Source organism: Diabrotica undecimpunctata, chromosome 8 (genome assembly GCF_040954645.1).
Source record: "Diabrotica undecimpunctata isolate CICGRU chromosome 8, icDiaUnde3, whole genome shotgun sequence".
Taxonomy (NCBI): domain Eukaryota; kingdom Metazoa; phylum Arthropoda; class Insecta; order Coleoptera; family Chrysomelidae; genus Diabrotica; species Diabrotica undecimpunctata.
In genome coordinates this window covers 68,252,471-68,272,713 of record NC_092810.1, presented here as the reverse complement: position 1 = coordinate 68,272,713, position 20,243 = coordinate 68,252,471, and the positions used below count along the sequence as shown (strand labels likewise).

At 31.8% G+C, this 20,243-nt stretch overlaps 4 protein-coding genes across 6 annotated transcripts in view; 3 read left to right on the top strand and 1 right to left on the bottom strand.

The window, feature by feature from the left end:
- Hip1 (Huntingtin interacting protein 1) overlaps nt 1-6,808 on the bottom strand; it is a 135,726-nt gene extending 128,918 nt beyond the window's left edge. For 2 of the 3 annotated variants that reach the window (XM_072540443.1, XM_072540445.1), the window contains exon 1: nt 6,449-6,806. Coding sequence is in view for 2 of the 3 variants with exons in the window: in XM_072540445.1 (XP_072396546.1) it covers nt 6,449-6,532 (84 nt within the window). In the remaining variant the exon portion in view is untranslated. Of the gene's footprint in view, nt 1-6,448 lie in introns of all 3 variants that reach the window. The other variant, XM_072540442.1, reaches the window with a different exon arrangement.
- A 2,838-nt stretch (nt 6,809-9,646) lies between these two features.
- LOC140448880 (uncharacterized) lies at nt 9,647-10,084 on the top strand. The gene has a single exon (XM_072542005.1). The coding sequence runs from the start codon at nt 9,647-9,649 to the stop codon at nt 10,082-10,084; it is 438 nt and encodes a 145-aa protein (XP_072398106.1).
- Nucleotides 10,085-13,209: 3,125 nt separating this feature from the next.
- Gmppb (GDP-mannose pyrophosphorylase B) lies at nt 13,210-14,679 on the top strand. The gene has a single exon (XM_072540441.1). It carries the CDS (start codon nt 13,480-13,482, stop codon nt 14,572-14,574), a length of 1,095 nt encoding a protein of 364 aa, XP_072396542.1. The 5' UTR covers nt 13,210-13,479; the 3' UTR covers nt 14,575-14,679.
- A 3,281-nt stretch (nt 14,680-17,960) lies between these two features.
- LOC140447657 (calmodulin-lysine N-methyltransferase) overlaps nt 17,961-20,243 on the top strand; it is a 50,720-nt gene continuing 48,437 nt past the window's right edge. Inside the window, exons 1-2 of the mRNA XM_072540440.1 lie at nt 17,961-18,075; nt 18,225-18,401. Coding sequence (XP_072396541.1) covers nt 18,270-18,401 — 132 coding nt within the window. The 5' untranslated portion in view covers nt 17,961-18,075; nt 18,225-18,269. The remainder of the gene's footprint in view (nt 18,076-18,224; nt 18,402-20,243) is intronic.

Genomic DNA, 20,243 nt, shown 5'->3' with positions numbered 1-20,243 from the left:
TAACCATAATTCATTGAATTTTGTTTAATAAATAAAGAATCAAATTATTGGGACCAAATGCTCACATCAGCTATTATGATACAAATAAGGTTTAATAATATTTTGAGAAATAGTTATAGGTCATAATATTTACAGAAAGTTAAAACGTTCTGGTTCAAATAGATGTAACAACCATTATCTGCTAATGGATTAAGTCGGCAGTCAAAGAAAACCGACAGCACACACACCGTCATTTAGCTAATAATTTATCACTTGATACTTGAGATTCTTTGAGAATTGAAGAGGCGTGTGTGAATGATTATGAGGACGGAATGATGTTTATACAATATGTTATTATTAGGTATAAAATTACGAACTTGAATCTCGGGGTATTTCGCTTTCTTTGCATCTTTGCAAATATATTTTTAAACACTATAGGGAAGTATCAAATGAATTTTAATACAAACGTATTAAAAATACCAAGTATTAGGTTACACTGAAAAGTTTTTTGATGGTAACAGAAATAAAAAGATAAATTGTATTATCCGAATTTATTTTCAAGTCATTGTGATATTTGTTTTAAAATTAGGTAGATTCAAGGGGCAGTTCGGTAGATCGGTAGATAGGAATCAAATTCGGTAGATCTACCGAAAAATCGGTAGACGGAACAACACTGACAGGGACACAAGCACGGAAGCACGCACCGATTCAACGCGCCTAATTCTCTAGTGCTGCGCGCGCAGCGGACCGATCATGTTTGAGTGGGAGAGAGACGCAAGGCATTCGCCGGTCCGGCGGGCCTCTCTCTCGTTCGGTGACTCACTGTAACAGACGTGAGCGGGCGTTACACTTTTTCATGAATGACTCCGAGCCACAACCTAATTTAAGACGTTGTCACGTCAAAAATCTGAAAAAATTTATGAATATACATTTTAATTCCCAAACAAACTACAATTTTTTTTCACATCTTTTTGAATCAAAATTAAGCTCAGGAAAAATATTTGAATTTTTCAAAAAAAATTTTTGAATATGTAGGTGATTTTTGGCAAACTTCTAAATGATTATTGTTTGTGTATTGTTTTTCGTTCTTTTTAATGGCGTGGTTAGATTTGCCATTTTCTCTCCGGAATATCATCAAAATTCGAAACAACTAATTTTTGTGTTTTCCCCCATGTTTTTTGTACATAAACTTAACTGCATGGCAAAAAATAACGATTTTTGATATATTTTTTTGTTATTTCTAACAGTGTAATTAGGTTTGCTATTTTCAGACCAGAACATGCTCCAAATACGAAACCCCTCTTTTTTGATATTCTTTCCCACGTTTTTAGCACATAACGTCAATGCAGATTTTTCGAAATTTAGAGCATGTTTCAGTCTGAAAATGGCCAACATGACCTTGCCTCGACCATGACCTTAGAAAAAATGGAAAAAATAGAAGAACTATTATTGTTCTTCATTCACACGCAGTTAAGGTTATGTGCTAAAAACATGGGACACAATATCAAAAAAGAGGGTTTGTCATATTTTGAACATGTTCTAGTCTGGAAATGGAAAACCTGATCCCGCTATGAGAATAACAAAAAAATATATCAAAAAGTTATTTGTGGACATGGCAAACATGGGAAAACACAAAAAAATAGGTTTTTTCGAATTTTGAGGATGTACCAGAGAAAATGGCAAATCTAACTATGCCATTCAAAAGAACAGAAAAAATACACAACAAATAATTATTTACAAGTTTCCCAAAAATTACTATTTAACCTAATTTTTTTTTAATTCAAATATACTTCCTGAGCTTTTCAACATGCAGGATGTTGAAGTAAGAAGCGAAACTAAACTAATAGTGGATGTTAAAAAATGAGAAAGAAAATTTATTCAGGGTAAAAATATTAGAAAAAATTAGGTATACTCGTTTTCATCGTTCTTGGCGTGTGCCTGAAATAAGCTACTATGGAATTTTTAATATTCGTCTCTCTCTGATACACAGATGCGTAATTCAATTGTGCGAGTCACGTTCGTCATGGTAAAGTGCGATGAGAAGGGAATGAAGAGACCACTCACGTCCCCCAGTATTGTAGCAATAACACCGATGCGTTTGGCCGATACGGTGTCGGTGATAAGTTCGGCCTCTTTATGAATACAGATAGCTGGCAGTGACGTGTTTCTTTTTAACATGTAACCTGGTCTGTGCAGGTTTGAAGTAGCTGATGAAATAGTTTTTATAAGTGAACAGTTTTTAATTAATTAATAGTTTGAGCTCTTACTGTGTGGAATTCCATTACATAAAATAATACTCTCGACACCTTAAAAATTCCAGTTTATTATAAATTAACTCTCTCTCTTCCGATACCCATTGCAATAATGACTTGTGGCATTGTTCTTGAATGAGCTGGCTAATAGGTTTATAATTGTAGCAATTACCATTGATATTTTATGTTGTTTTAGTCGATTTTAGTCAGTCATTGTTGGAATTTGTTCCGAACAGTTTTACTTATTATTTTTTGTTGTGAATAACTAATTGTTCTATTTAATAAAAAAAAATGCCGGGAAAAACGATAACAGGAGAAATGCGACAATGTGTAGTTTATTTATTGGAGTATTTTAAAAAAGAAAAAGAAAACAACGGACCTTTGCTTTCTTTATCATCGGTACATGAACGAGTAGCGGACGCTTTGAAAATCAGTCTTCGCACAGTGACAAGAATAAAGAGTGAATACAAGACAGGGGCAGCTCTTACTACACCAGGAGAGTCACGTAATGTACAAAAAAAAGACTAATGATGTCAGCGATACTATAAAAGGAGATATTAGAAATGTACTGTATGGCATGAAAGCAAAAGGAGAGCACGTTACAATTAAATACACAATTAAGAAACAAGCATCTCTATGACGGTTCTGATACAAGTTTGTGGCGTCTTATGAAAAATTGTGGGTTTTCATACAAACTAGAAAATAGTAGACGAGTGCTATGTGAGAAACCATGTATTGTCTCCAAACGACTGTATTTTTTGAGGCATTATATGAGAAATTTTTTAAGTCCAAGCCCACTTCAGTTCGGTTTTTTAGATGAAACATGGATATTCCTAAAAGGGGCATATAAACGTACTTGGCAAGATAACTGTGTGAAAAGCATCAGAAAAGGACACGAAAATACAGGTAAACGCTTTGTTGTTTTACATGCCGGAAGTAGGCAAGGATTTGTTAAAGATGCTGGATTACTGTTTTCTACAAAATCGAAGAGTGCAGACCATCATGATTCTATGGATAAAGAGTCTTTTAAAAAGTGGGTCTCCGAAAAGCTGATACCAATGTTGGAGGAACCATCTCTAATTATTATGGATAATGCCTCATACCATAGCTCTTTAATAGAAAAGTTACCGAATACCAGTTGGAAAAAATCGGACTTACAAGAATGGTTACGAGCGAAAAAAATAATTTTTGACGACGATTCGGGCAAGACAGAGCTATTGAGTCTTTGTCGCCAGAATAAACCACAAAATACCAGGTACGTTATAGACGAGCTACTCCAAGAACATGGGCATCAGGTTTTGAGATTGCCTCCATATCACTGTCAATATAATCCGATTGAGTTGGTCTGGGGCATTTCTAAACAATACTATGATCGTCATATTGGAGAACATGGACGTGGAGATGAAACAGTGAAAAAAGTTTGGGGCGATGATTAGCTGAGGCAACACCTGCAGTGTGGGCGAGTTGTGTTAACCATACTGAAAAATTAATTCAGGACGACTGGGCAAAAATGGTCACATATGATGAAAATGAAAATAGGATTATCATCGATTTGGCGGAAGATTCCAATGATGAAGACAGTTCCAGTGAAGACGCTGACTGATTAGCTACTTAATCAAGGTCAGTACGTTGTAACAGTTCAGAATTCGCTACAGTGCTTAAAACTTAAAAAATCTGTATCATTTTTTAATTAAAGTGGGTTAAATAATTGTACTTTTCGTTATATCCTGTCCTATTGTACTGCAAGCTAGAAAAATACTTCTTCGCAATTTATACATATATTCCGTTATTAGAAATTTAATGAAAAATAATTTATAATTTTCTTTTATAACTATTATTTCGTTTGACATGCTACATTTTGCTCCGCCACTGGAGGAGGTAAACGAATCGAGCTTAGACAAAGAAAGACAGATGAAACAACTTATTGCAAGTGTTTTTACACGCACATGCCAAGAACGATGAAAACAATTATACATGAAAGGAAGTCCTAATACAATTTGGAGAAATATGGCTTGTATTATTAGAGATATTACAATTCAAATACTTATAAAAACCACAAGAGAGAATTTTGAGAATAAAGAGACCTGGTGTTTGTCAAACGAAGTTCAAGAAAAAATAAAGTAGTGGAAAAAAAATCATTTTCAGAACTATATGGTCTCTAACAAGGAAGTAAAATCAGCAGTAGCAAAAGCTAAAGCAAACAGTTATAAAAAGCCACACAGAGCAAAGAAATCAATCTTTTAATCAGATTACATAGATTATTCAAGACAAAAATAATAAAATTCTAAGTAGTTCATGAAAAGGATATCAAAAATGAATGGAAAAAATACTTTTTTTAGAAAAAAATACAGGATTTGATCATTTCTGTTTATTACTTATATATAGGATTAATTTTTAAAACAGTTTTGATACTGTATCATACTTATTAATTGAATATTTAATTTATTTTATCCACTGTACCACAACTAATAGGATTACAGTACACATGTTTTTTATTAAAAAATCTAAAAACCTCTCTGCAGGTTCTTTTATCATCTCCCAAAAGAAGTACAATTTTCCCTCTCATATTTAATCTTACAGTCCTAAGTCAATATTGTTGCCAATTAGAGAAAGAGCAGTTGACACATAAAATTAAAGTTAACTGTTACCTTAAGTGAGTGAAGCTGAGCCCTAAATAACATATGCTAGATAGTAACCTTATGTATGAAACTTATCCCACTTAACTTCATATCCAAATCAGCAGGTTTATCCCAAAGAGCACAGAACAGCTACTGAATAAAATAAACTCTTAAATGTTTAAAAACACTTTTTAAAGTTTAAATAAACTTTAGAAGTATGAAAGTAAGTATGGTGACTAATGATTATTTATGCGAATGTGGAGAACAGCAAAATATGGCACATCATGCCCTAGGTGTTCCCAAACCTGTAACCTTGACAATCAATGCTTGGTCAGTGATGCAGCAATCAATATTAACCATTACTGTACCGAGAACATCAATGTGAATTAGAGAGAAGTCTAAACTTCAAAAAGTAAAGTAAAAGAAGCAAGTTTCAAAATAAGCCAATTGCCTTAAGTATGACCAGTTTATAGCAGAGAGGTTCTGAAATAAATGTGTTTTTCCAAAATTTAAATACATAGTTCTAATTTTGTTTAAAATAAATTTATTTTTATGCAATTTTAGTCACTATCTGGAAGTACTCTGAATCGAGTAGAATAGTAATTTTTGTCATAAAAATAATACTAAAAATTATGACTACAAAAAAGTACTGCAAGGCAACCTGAAGTGGAAATAAACATTTTACATTCTATTGAGAAATAGATCTCATATTAATTTATTTTTATGAAATTTAGTCATATCTATTATGAGGCAATGTAACTCTAAGATATAGTATTTTATTAATTAAAAATAGGTACTTAATATACATTCTCTATTTTTAACTTATTTTAGCATCTTATTCCCAAATATTTGAATAAAAAATTATTGTTTGTCCTGGGGTACATCTTTTATGTGAAAGAAATTAGTGCAAAACTTCAATGTTTACAGGAGTGTTTCCAATCTAAATGGGTAATTAAAAATGTATTATATCAAAGAATCTAGAGAATCAGATTTGCCAAAAGTGCTTGCAAATTGTGCTAAGACTGCATGGTTATTTTATTTAGTTTTCATTGTTTTCATAAACTTATATTCATAAATTTGTATGTATATGTTTAAAATGTAATGTATATGTATTTTTAAAATGTATTTAAAAAGCAAAAAATTTAAATAGTTTAATATTTGATTTGAAACGTCATTTTCAATTAAAATTGTGGATAATTTCCATTAAATCTAATATTTAATTTTGAAGTATATATAATCAAAAAAATTCAAAATTTACTGTCTTTTCAAAGTGAGAACTGACTATTTGCAAATTAACATCTATAACGCAGCTATGTATATAATTTAAATGTTTATATTTTATATGCTTGGAAAATATATAAACAGATCAAATACGTCATTCTTCTAAGAAACAGTGTTTAGAACCGAATGGGCGTACCATATGAGATGAATCAACCTAGTTACATAAAAGGATATCATTATAAAAACATATTATATTTGCAAAAGTGTAACATCCTTTTTCGGTGGAAATTAGATTAATTTTATCAACTATAGACTACTTCCTGTTAGTTGCCAAACAAGCCAAATGCGATATTAAGACTATGATTGATATAACTATACCTGAGATTTTTCAAAGTTTTCTCTTTCAATTTCTAAGCTGGTTTTCCTTGGATGAAGTACTCTAGGTAAAGAAAGTGAAGCCATGTCAAGAAAAAAGTTCAGGTACACCTTTTACACAGTCATTTATTTTTATGCGCGGGATGACAACCGATATTTAAAAATCGCGAAAATATTAAATTTTGACACAAAAACAACACAAATCAGAAAAATATTAACGACAACACCGAAACTGACACTGACAAAATAATTTATGCACTCTTTTAGTTTTATAAGGAATCTTTTTGACTTTTTACGTGATTTGGAATCGCACACTAAAACGAATATTGGGTTTCTTATAAACCAATCAAATTTTAGTACTGTTCTGACGATAATGACGAGCTTCGGTGAGTAGAGATGGGAATATTGCTTAAACAAAACCACAAACATATTTTAGATGCTCTCTAGTCTGTCTCTATCCTTTTTTGTAAGCAGAGGTGGCTTCAAATTATTTAGTTAGTTTTATTTTATTCATCTATACTCTGTTTTTTAACCAGGAGGAGTAAACTAGAAAGACAGATTCACACCCAAGAAAGTTACTAGAAAAGTTACCAAATACATCTTCTTTTTTTGTTTATTATCTCGGCCTTGCTGTAATCCAGTAATCAGTATCGGACACCTTCACACGTTGATTCTAACATAACTTTGATTGTTTATGTTTGAATAATAATTTTTCGAATTAACTTTCATTATATATTATTTAGTATTTCTAATTACAATAAAAAAATGTTGGACTGTTATGAAGAAGTTGAAGAATTTTTAGAGTTTATTTATCACATTGTAGAAGAAAATCGTCCGGAACGTACACGAAAGCGATATATTCGTGATAAAATGATAAATGTATGAATAAAATTAGCACATTACTTTAGTAAGTCTTGATTTTAACAATAACTATTCTGCAAAACTAACCTGTTGCCTGTTTTATTTTTGCTACCGTGGCTGTTATTTTCATTCCAGAATAATAAATTTTGATTTGTTTATACATGGTTATAATGCATTGCATACAAATGCATACAATGCATACAAATCTACACGGCGTTTTTAAGTGGAGAGGAATAATTACCACTAGTACTTGGCATCGAATCCATATTGTTATCTCAATAACACTAATATATCGCTAAATAGTTCTGAAAAGAACTGTTTTTATATAAATACAAACGAAATATCTAAAAATGTAAGGAATAACGCAGAAAACACAAAAAATCGTCGATATAAATTTTGAATTTTAAAATTTCAGAAATGTCATTAGTGTCAAAATGTCATAATTTAGTGAAGTAAACGTGCCTGCGGTTGGACCAATTACAAACAAGCTTTACGGCGCGGAAAATTTGAATTACTCCTCCTGGTTAAAAAACAGACCATAGTTATAATTATTTTAGTTTATTTTTCTATTGTAGATTCTTGAAAATTATATTTCTTTTATTTAACACGTTCAGCCACGGTGTTATAATTTTTTTTCTTGTCCATTGGTCAGCATTTTATTTTTTTGTTTGTAAATAAGATGGGAGTGGTGGATGCCTTTCCGCCTTTCTGATTCATTTTCAAAAAAAAAAAAATTTGACAATCGAGTTTGTACAACATTTTTGAGGCATCACATTGATGCCTCGCTGTCCGAGAACTATAAATTTGTTTGTCTGGACAGCGTAGCATTTACGTGATGCTTCAAACTTGTTCATTCTTGTATGAAGCGGCGGAAGTATTTGACGTTATATTCTGAGTCATTCTTTGTTCGGTACTCTTTGCATACGGTTATTGTATGAGTGTACTATAAAATATTAGATTACACGAATTTTTTCGATGGATTCCTACGAAAAAGAACAGAAAAGACTTGTAAGTTTATACAAAGAGCTTATGTCAGATGAAGACGTAGGAGTGGACGACCCTTATGCAAATTCTGGATCATCAGATGATTATATACCCAGTGACACAGAAACCTCGGATTCTTCCGAAGGAAACTGAGAAAATTACATGGCATCAGTGAAGTACCGGACTAATGCAATCTTACAGTGCCAGGGCCTAGCGGTATACCAAAAAAAGCGTTACGGTCCCTTGAAAATGAGGTAAATTTTACTAAACTTTTATGTTCATTTTGGAAAGTCATACCTAATTTCTGTTTAGGATGACCTGATACAACAGACAATAAAAACTGTAATTTCTGCATTTGCTGCTGTCGCAGAAGAAGATGAATGGAGAGTTCAGATTTATTATGGAGCGAAGTTGACACTTCCAAGTTGAAAAATTTTCCGCAGACTATTCAGAATGCTGGGGTAAGACTGGAATATTACAACAATTTTACAGAAACTCCTTATTTCTTTTACAAACTATTTGTGACTGATGACTTGATCGATTATATAGTTGATCAAACGAATTTATACGCAGATCAACAGATAAATCGCCGACCTGTTGTAGCCAAATCTAAATGTAAACGTTGGATACCAACTACAAGAAAAGAAATGGAAATATTCTTTGGGGTAACTATATGGATGGGATTGCTAAAAGCACCACGATTACGCGACTATTGGAGCAGAAATTACTTATTTGTTACCAATATAAGACACAAAATGTCTAGAAATCGTTTTGAGCAATTACTTTCAAATATTCACTTCAACAATAATGAAACAGCGCCACAACCAAACTCGCCGAATTTTGATCGGCTTCACAAAATATCTCCGTTGGTTCAAAAACTTATTTCTAGATTTCGGTAAATTGTTACTACAGGAGAAAATGTCTGTATTGACGAGACTATGATAACTTATCGTGGTCGCTTGAAATTCAAGCAATATATCAAAAATAAAAAACACAAATTTGGTATCAAATTCTATAAGCTTTGCTTAGAAAACGGCTACAATTATGACCTCAAAATTTACTGTGCAAAAGATGGTCAGGGTGGTCAAAATGCCTCTTTATCTGTTGTTCTATCACTTATGGAAGGGTTGTTAGATAGTGGTCGTACTCTCTTCACAGATAATTATTATACGAGCGTCACCCTTGCTTATACACTGCTCAGCCGTACAACTTACCTTGTAGGCACTATTCGGTCAAACAGAAAAATGAATTGTCCCGAGGTTGTCAAGAAAAAACTAAAAAAAAAATGAAAAAATTGCCCTATAAAGTAATTCCGGAGTTGTAATGTTAAAATGGTGTCACAAAAGGGATGTCTTGATGATTAGTACAAAGCACGGAGACGAAATGTTGAAACGTCTACACAAAGGCAAAGAAATTGAAAAGCCCAAAATGATTGTTGATTACAATGATTCAAAATCCTTTATTGATCTCTCAGATAAGAAAAAAGCATATTCACATTGCTTGAGACGAGGGAATAAATGGTACAGGAAATTAGCCACAGAATTATTGTTTGGTAGTGCCTTGGTGAATGCTCATATTGTATATACACAGGTTACACAAACTAAATTGACTATAACAGAGTTCAAAACAGAAGTCGCTATAGAACTACTGGGTGAAATGTCCGCTATTGAAACTAATATCAACGATAACACCGATGTCAGTCATGAGCTTGTAGAAGGAAGAAAAAACAGATGTGTGGTTTGCTACGTCAGAATGAAGAATGAATTGGGGCGGAAGGAAGCTCAAAACAAGTAGTGTTCTCGTTCTAAATTGTTGTGCAACCAATGCAAAAAACTTTATTGTATTTCTTGTTTTTTCTCAACACATAATGCTGTTTTAAAATAATAAGGTGTTATATTATTATAATTATTTTTGCACATTCTGAATAAAATCTTTTATTTTTTTCATAAAGTTTTATAATTTCCATATCTTTCGTAAAAACCGTCTCACATCCGATCAGGAAATATTATTTTGCTCCTTGGACCACCCTGTCTAACTTACAATGTAATTTATATAGCTGTGGGGGCACAGTTGATGCTACGGTGTCCCAAATACAAAACTGTAGTGTGGCATTAGAGTGATGCCTTACTGTCCCAGGAGTACTATTTAGTGATGCATCATATTGATCCCACCCGGGGCTGAACATGTTAAGTAAGAATTATTTATTAGTCAGAGACATTAGTCTTAAAGACTTTAACCACACAAGTTGGCAAAATGACTGATAGTGAATAATATACCGGCATGATTGCTGAGTTAGTATATGTTGAGTAATTTATACAATGTAATTGCTTAAGTTTAAAACCTGGGAGTAATTACGCAAATTCAGGATTGTCAAAAATATAGTGACACATAGTTAATATTTTTAATTTATCTTTGCTTTTGTTTTTAATGATCCTGTGATGACGTCATACAATTTTTGTTTAAAGTTTTATTATACCGAGCCGTCCAAAAAAATCGTAATTAGCGTAGGTTGTTAATTTTCCATTTATTAGAAGCTGGTTAACGTCATTGCATGAGAATTATGTCATTAACATTGTAAATATTAAGATTGTTTGTAAATAGATTGGATTTGAACAAAAACAATTCTGAATTCGTGTCATATTTCACTTATTGACATGTTTTAAATTTGATAGAAGCAAGAATCAGAAACTGTTATCATGACAATTTACATTTCATTAGGTCATACTAGTAATGACATCAGATTATGTCAATGTTATAAAGACAACCGAAAATAATAACTAACATGCTACCAATAATATCCTGCGTAGTATTAGTAGGTGGATCAGAGAGAACAATCTACAGCTGGCACCTCAGAAAACTGAGCTGGTAGTTCTTAAGGGGAATCGGGGCAAATCATCTCTTCGCTTTACACTGGAAGGGGGTGGAGGTTGCACTGGTTAAATCAGTTAAGTACCTCGGAGTCTGGTTGTCGTAAGGACTGAGGTTCGATACGGCTAATTCCGAACATTGAAGGCCCAGGAAGCACTAAAAGAGGTGCTAAATCGAGTTTTTCAGTTGGTGGTGACCTATGCTGCTCCCGTGTGGTGTAGCGTGCTGAAAACTGCGAAGTACGCGAAGAGAGAACAATAGAGGAAAGGTAGGGGGAATGGACGAGTGATAGCGGAAAGCCAAGGTGGACGTAGGAGCTTATTCCTGATCTGAGACCGTGGTGAACTGAATTACTTCCTGACGCAGTTTCTGACCGGACATGGTAATTTTGGCATCTTAACGAATAGGGTAGGCAAATCTGCCTTGGTGGACTGTGCTGTTTGTAGGGTGCTGGACGCTCCAGCCCACCTTTTCAACTGCCAAAGATAGGCAAATGAGAGGGGAGACTTCGAGAGACGACTGGGTTTCAGACTGGATGAAAGAAGCATGGTAAACATGATGATGAGAGGAGAGAGAGAATGGAGAGAAGTGCACTGTCTGATCGCTGGAATTATGAAGAAGAAGGAGCGGGAAGACAGAGGAGGAAATTGAACCAGGGATCTAAAATCTTGTTTTTTTCTCGAGAGCCAGGAACCGGTAAGTACCAAAACGGAGAATAAACAAAACGTCAAAATAAACTTATTTTAAAGTGAAATTGTGGCTTATTCATTGCCAACGCAAATCTTATTTGAATTTAAAAAAAAACAGTTAACAGACAGGCGTGTGGAAAGAATGGAATTATGTCCAATGCTGTATAAAAATTCATATTTTTTGGAAATAAATATATAATAAATTGATATTATTTTAATTTTATTTAAATATGAAATAAAATATTTTAAATAAGTACCTACTTTGTGGTACATTAATATTTACATCTACATTAAAAACAAAATTCAACTTATATGTCATATTTCAAAGCTCTGACAGATTTTGAACTTCATAAGTTATACTTGCCATATACTTAGAAAGACGAAGGAAACTAGCACCTTTTATTTTGTTTAGTTATCATTCTCTTCCGCCTTTTTTCTTTAACATCCTTTAATTGTTTTTTCATTGGAGTTCATGTTAATATCTCAGAATGTAGGGATTTTCTTTTATTTGATTCCGTGGTTGTTTGTAAGTTTTTAATATCTGAAAGAGGAGTTATTTCTTCAATTAAGATAATAAAAGTTGGAGACGAATATTTAGCCTGAACAACACGTTTACCACTAGTTAGATGAGGTATCGGCTGAGATGACTCAGCGTTATTGAGAACTGACGCTGAACAAATATGAGAGTGTCTAGGATTTTTGGTAAATGACTGGGAACAACCATTAGATAAAATGATTAAACAGTTAACTAGATACTGTATTGCGCGGATTTACCCACTGCGCGGAATTCCCCTGTTCTCTCCTAAACCGTACAATATACTCATCGTTTTAACTTGTTAACCCTACTGATTATCACTATGTCAAGACATAATAGGTGATTATAAATAGGTATTTTAGACCTAATAGCTTTATTGTAACATTAAATATTTTTGTATTCACCCAATTTTTATTAATATGATGCAAGCTTAGCTCTAAAATCCTTACACACACACGTTAGGCATATATATATATATATATATATATATATATATATATATATATATATATATATATATATATATATATATATATATATATATATATATATATATATATATATGATAATTTTTTATTAAATTAATTGTAAAACAAATAGGGATTTATCAAACATAATAAATATTATTATACATAGTAATATATCTACTAAAAAATGATTTACAGTTCCTTTCCTTCTAAATAATAAAATCTTTTACTTTACTTAAACCGGATCTGCAGTATATTTACATTTTAACTGGTACACTATATTGTGTGACAGATGAAACTTGTTATTGTTTAAAGGAAATGTCTACTTCAATTTTCCACCACTACAAAATACATGAAGTGTCAAAAAAACATTGTAAACATAACCAATGAGATTGTGGATTGTGGCGACGTTTCTTATCAAGGGGTTAGAAGATTAACTGTTTTTTGTTGACGTGTTATTTTTTGTTATAAATTAAATGATTCATGTATGTATTTGTAATGAACTTGTGAATTATACAAAACATATGTGCCAGTGAATAAAAGACATTGTAAAGGTAAAGATATCAACATTGTAAGAAGACTTATAATTATCTGTACATAGTAATATTGATCTAAATCAGTAAAAAAAATATGCCAGAAGAAGGAAAAAGGGCATTAATTTTGGTTGGAGGTTATGGTACCAGATTGAGACCTCTAACTTTAAGTAGACCCAAACCTCTTGTAGAATTTGCAAATAAACCCATTCTGCTTCATCAAATAGAAGCTCTTGTAGATGCCGGAGTTACTGAAGTTATATTAGCAGTGTCATATCGTGCTAAACAAATGGAAGAGGAATTGACAGTGGAAGCCACAAAATTGGGTGTTAGTATAATATTTTCCCATGAAACAGAACCTTTAGGTACAGCAGGACCAATTGCATTAGCCAGGGAACATCTTTCTAAAAGCACTAAACCATTCTTTGTCCTTAATTCAGATATTATTTGCGATTTCCCATTTAAAGCATTGGCAGAATTCCATAAAAACCATGGAAAAGAAGGTACAATAGTGGTTACTAAAGTGGAAGAACCATCAAAATATGGTGTAGTAGTATATGACAAAGACAACAGCATCCAAAGTTTTGTAGAAAAACCTCAAGAATTTATTTCTAATAAAATTAATGCTGGTTTATACATTTTAAATCCAAGTGTCATTAATAGGATAGAATTAAAACCAACTTCTATTGAGAAAGAAGTATTTCCTTACATGGCGGCTGATAAACAGTTGTATGCATTTGAATTGGAAGGTTTTTGGATGGATGTTGGTCAACCAAAAGATTTTCTTACTGGAATGTGTTTATATCTGAAACATTTAAGGCAAACAAATGAAGAAAAACTTTATAAAGGACCAGGTGCTGTTGGCAATGTCTTAGTAGATCCTACTGCTAAAATTGGGAACAATTGTCAAATTGGGCCTAATGTTACAATAGGACCAGGTGTTGTTATAGAAGATGGGGTATGTATAAAACGATCTACAATACTTAAAGATGCTACGATTAGCTCAAATTCTTGGTTAGAAAGCTGTATTGTTGGATGGAAGTGTTGTGTTGGAAGATGGGTAAGAATGGAGGGTTCCACAGTACTAGGAGAAGATGTTATAGTTAAAGATGAAACATACATTAATGGAGGTCAAGTGTTACCTCATAAAAATATTGCAACTTCAGTTCCAGAACCTCAAATTATCATGTGAGGCTAAAATAATATTTATCATATAATTTTTGTATCTTAAAAGTCTATACCCAATGAACTTTTGTATTTTTAATACACAACTAAATAAAATATGTACATAAATGAATACTGTATTTATTTAAATAATTTACACATGAATGGTTTTAAAGTCCTATACTGAAATGAAGCTACTCTGTGGTAACTTTTCAAAACATTTTGTTAAGGAAATCTTTTCTTCTCATGAATTGTATTTAATTTGTTCCACTATTACTTTATACCTATTTATTTCTTTTAAATTGTTAAACATTTTTCATCAACCTTCTAAATTATATATGGCTGTACAGTTTCTAATTTTCTTTATTTTGTAGTTCTTATTTTGTTTAATATGCCCTTACTATCCACCTCTTGTTGATTTAGATCACATAATAGACTATTATATATTAATATAATTTACATGCACAATTTTTCTAGCTGTTCATTTTTTATTTCATATATCATTTATTTGACTCTAATTTCCCCTTAAATATTTTTGATATTAATTAGTGGTTTAATAAATTTAAATTGGCAAATTTGAAAGAAATTCTGTAGACAGATATGGCAATTATTGTGAAATTTATATTTTACCATAGTCACATATTTTGTGCACTACAGTGAAACAATTTGACCAGCACAGTCAAAATAATATTTTCGGAAGTGAATGTCATTTTCTTTTTGAGAGGTTCAAGATATTTGTCGCATATGTTTCACAATAGCTAGTTTGGCAAATTAGCTAAAGTTAGTAAAAGTATTTCTTGAATGATGTTGCTATTCAATGTGAACTGCAACTCTAGAATGCCAATCCTTATGGTAAAGTTGATCAGCTTTGTAAGGGGCATGATACTTATTTGTAAGTGTTTAAGACTAAAACTCTCTAGGATGTTAAGTTTATGTATTTGCATAGTACATGTTCTGCAGTTTCTTTTTTAATTTTCATAAAAAGAGCTGTTCTCTTTTGCCCATGTTATTGAGGTGATATTTAAAAGTGCAGTGTCTAGTAAGAAGACCTTTTGCTAATTTAATTTCTTTTTTGCTCATTTTGTGAAGACACTTTGAGACATATGACTTGTTTCAGTCCTTTTTAAGACAGTGATATAGATAGTAATTGATTGTATTCCAGACACAGATTACCTGTTTTAACTGGCATTTGGTTAACACACAATAGTTTTCTAAGACGAGGAAAGGAAGTGTGCTTGATGGAACATTATGAGTATACTACTTTTAGCAAACAAAATAATTTTCTGTTATAAATGTTTCCAGCATCAAAATCTTGTCTTACACATTTACACTTTCAATTTCCAATAATGATTTTTTCTTTTAGTTTTGATATTTCAAAGGGAAATATCTTTATATAAGATAACTAAATAACTTTTTAATAAGGTAATATTTTATTATAATTAAAACTTTATTAAAACAGAGTGCTGACAGAAGGGAATACTTCTTATAGCGTGTTATTACTATATGTAGGTTAATGAAATTTTATGTCTGCTTATTACTGAATTGTTAATATTTTTAATTTTTTTAACACTACAGTTCTTAATTTTTTTAACACTACACGTTTAAAATTTAAAAAAACTTAATTTTTTTTAATTTTTGTTTTAGTAATTTTCAAAATTTGTTAAATATATTACCAATAAAATTTATTCATCATATGCATTTTCATTATTACCTTGTATTTATGCTTAATAATTTCATTTTGATTGTCATTGTATTCTAAAAATAATCATGAATAATGGGAGGGTTTATTAATTAATTTTTCTGGAAGTTTTCCACTATTTTGCACGACTCTTTTCCACTTTTGAATCCACAGTGAAAACTCTTGTTCTACTGTGAAATATGCAGTAGATTATCCAATAATATCCTGGTAGGTGTCAACATTTTTTTTAATGCAACTGTATCTTCTGGTGTGTTATCAGTTTTAGGTAAAACAACTCGAAGATTAAATAGATTCATAACTTTCGGTGAAAGTCGTTCTTCTAAATCACTTAAGGTATTGTCTATAAGGGGTAAATAAATAGATCTTTGGAAATATTCTTCGCAAGAGTTAGCAGGTTGGTTTTGATGACAGGTTTGACGAGAAACTATACGAAGCATCTTAAGTTCAATGTCTATTTGTTCAGCTATTTCCTTTACTTCTTAGTAAAGTTTGCTGAAAACAGATTCAGCATTTGATCTTTTATTTTGACGAAATGCATTTAGTGTCCTCTATGACCTCAGTAGCCTTCTTCAAATCTAATTTTGGTGACTGAAGAAGACGACGACTAAGTGATACAGTTGTACCTAAAACATTACTAAGACAAACTACTGAAATGAGAAATTCTGGGCTCCCAATAGTTTGCATTAATGAAAATGCATCAGCTGACATTTTACTGTCCTTCCATGTAAAAATTGTTTCAAGAGCGTTGTATATTTTGATAATTGATTCGCCCTGGAACTGAAGATGACCTTCATGCCTTTCAACCCAACGAGTTTCACACATACATTGAACAGCAGCCCCCAGTTCGTTTATTTGTATTCACTAACGCATCAGACAGAGCTAATGCAACAACAATATTCACTTTGATATTTATTATAGATAAATTATAAAATGTAGCACACAGTCTCAACAATTATAATACATATTCAAATTACAAACAACCAATTAGTAGACAAAACTGAAGATAAGAAATACCTAATACATGTCATGTACATTAAATGAGCAATAATGTGTGGGCGGTAATTATATTTCATCGATAATCGAACGATTCTCTGGCACTCAAATGACGAATTGACAAAATTTGAAAATCGCGGAAGTCGGGGTAGCGTTAGTCGAGGTATTACTGTATTCGGAATTCTTGATTTTTTTAAAGAACAATGTAAAAAGACTTCCGCATAATTCTACACTTACCGCTAGAATAAATGGGTTTGAATCATTTCAACTTTGACTTCCTGCTTATAGGGTTGATGGGTTTTAAATGATTTTTTTAGGATTATTTGATTGATATTTAATTTTGTTTGGGGGGGGGGTCATAATCCTCGTGACCCCCCCCCCCCCTGGATCCGCCACTGATCGGTAAGAAGTATTCACTTCAAAATATCCAGTTTTGTAACAATTAAGTGGATTTGTATAATTAAATATTAATCAATATGTGATTCAAATAATTAGCGGAATTAAATTTGTTCGAACATCTTTCAATCAGCAATGTCTGATGTCTCTGTTATTTCAAATCACAATTCAGAGTTCAATTAATGGGCGCTGCTGTTATTACACATATTAAGTTCCTGGAGCTGTTACGGCAAGAGCTAGTAGTGATATAGACATAAGTCTAATGTTGGTTGTTTGAATACTAACCGTACCCACAGAAGTGAAGTTGACGTATTGATTGTCAATAACAGAAAGGTCATGTTTTGTAATTCGTCCAAAATTTTGTACTTAACGTTAGGATTTAAATAATTTTTAACGCGACTTGCGAACTTGCCAGTATCAAGAAATCTGTGAGAGTTATAGGTAAGTTTGTGATATGTTTGGAAGCGCTCCTAATAACGGAGTTTTTTAGTTGCTTATGTCAATAGAATCATTAAATTTTCAATTTTTAAAAGCATGAAGGATTAAAATTTGACATGTTATTTATTGATTTTGTTTAAACTGTCTTACAGCTAAGACAAACAATCTGCAAGTCTCATTATTAACATGCTCCTTCTATGGACCAAAGTAAAGACATATTTGGATTAAATTCTAAATGCAGTATTGATTTCCATGAAGTTTTGCGGTTTCCAAATGAAAAGAGGGTAGTAGCTCGACGTCGTTGGGCTATTTTGGCAAAAGCCTTAAAGGTACCGATACCGTTTTGAAAACAATTAGATTGTCGTTTGAATTAATTTTTTTTTCAAATTGCATGTGCATTAGATTTCTCCTATATTTTTGTCAAAATTTGCTTGGCTGTTCTTTATTTTTTTTGTCACATATTTTAGTGTTTTTTTACACATTATACACCATACTTTTAAATGCAATTTCTTTCATTAAACAAATATGTTCTTAAATATATGAAATATTTTTATCGCATATTTATTATAAATTCTTTTCTACATTACGACTTAATTGACATACAGTCACTAATTTTAATAATTCATATTTTGCTCCATTAACATCTTACATTTAGACTATTTTTTTGATCAGAATTTCTTATTTTTTCTTCTAGGTATTATTTTATAGTCTTGTCCATTTCTAATATCTTTAATATTCATTTACAATTACTCATTAGTCATTTACAATACTTTCACTATTCAAGTTTTTTTTTAATTTCTTTATTACTTAATTTTTAGTATTCTTGTTCTCTTATTTCTTCAGCTAAGATCGTCCGATCATTTTTTGTGAAATTTCATATACTTATATTAATTTAATCTTTTGTTGTGATTTCAATTTTAAAAATAATATCGAAAACAAATGAAATATTTTAAAAAACTTTTCAGTAAAACTACAAATTTACAAACCCAAATCGTAATTGGTATTCAACAATAATAATTTGTCCAAATTATCGGATAATATCCTGGTACGCTTCCACAACCCGGTTCTCACAAGAAAACAACCTCTTTGAAGTTGCAGAGCTATCGGCTACATTTAAAATTCGCCTAGCTAATTTGTTTGTTGATCTTTTTCTTCTTCCTTTATATAAACAATTTTGCTTGTTCATTCGCAGATTATTGACACTATGTAAGATTGTTACTCCATGTCTTGCGCGATCGGCCAATACTTCTTCTAACTTGATGATTTGCCCCTTTCTATTTTAACAATTTTTGTGTCCGCCATTCTACTGATGTGATTGTTTCATTCTTTTTTCTGTTTAGTGTCCACTCGTTTATACCCTGTACATTACATTTTATTTTTTGTTCTCTTGTAATTCTTCTGAGTATTCTATTTCTGCTGTATTCAGCAGGCTCTGTGTTTTGGTTGTATCGAGTCTTGTTTCCGATGCGTACGCCATTACTGGTCTTACACTGGCACATATTCTTTATTTCATCTTAATGGTAATGTGTCGGTTACACCATATAGTGTTATTAAGATATCCTGCTAATCTATTTGCACTTTGTACTTGATCTCCATCGACTTTCAGTTTACATTTTATTGGTCCTTTACTGATTACTTTTATCCCAGTTTTCTGAGTGAAAATCGTCATGTCTTTCTTGTCATGTCATGAATGTCATGTCGTTCTTTTGCTCTTTTGTTAAATCTGTGAACTAGTCTTTGAAGGCTATCTTCATTTTAAGCTATCAATATTGCACCGTCTCCCTATCAGAGAATTTTTATTTCATTATTCCTCATTCTGTATCCTCTTCTTTGTTACGTTCTTTATGACTTCATACATGATTAGATTGAATAGAATAGGGCTTAATGAATCTGTCTTATTCCATTGCACGGATCTATAAGCTCCGTAAGTTCTCCATCTAATCTGACTTCCATCGTGTTGTTTTGATATACGTTTTCAATTATTTTTACAATAGTCAGCGGGATCTCTCTATTATACAAAAGATTTATTATATCTTTAAGTCTTACTCTCTCAAATGCCTTTTTCAAGTCGATTAAACATAAGAATGTGGGTCTATTGTATTCTAATGGTTTTTCTGTAATCTGCTTTATAACGAATATTGCATCTGTATAGGACCTTCCCGTACGCAAAC

Coding starts and splice junctions, on each gene's coding strand:
- LOC140448880 (XM_072542005.1), top strand. CDS start 9,647: ATGATTAGTACAAAGCACGGAGACGAAATGTTGAAACGTCTACACAAA.
- Gmppb (XM_072540441.1), top strand. CDS start 13,480: ATGCCAGAAGAAGGAAAAAGGGCATTAATTTTGGTTGGAGGTTATGGT.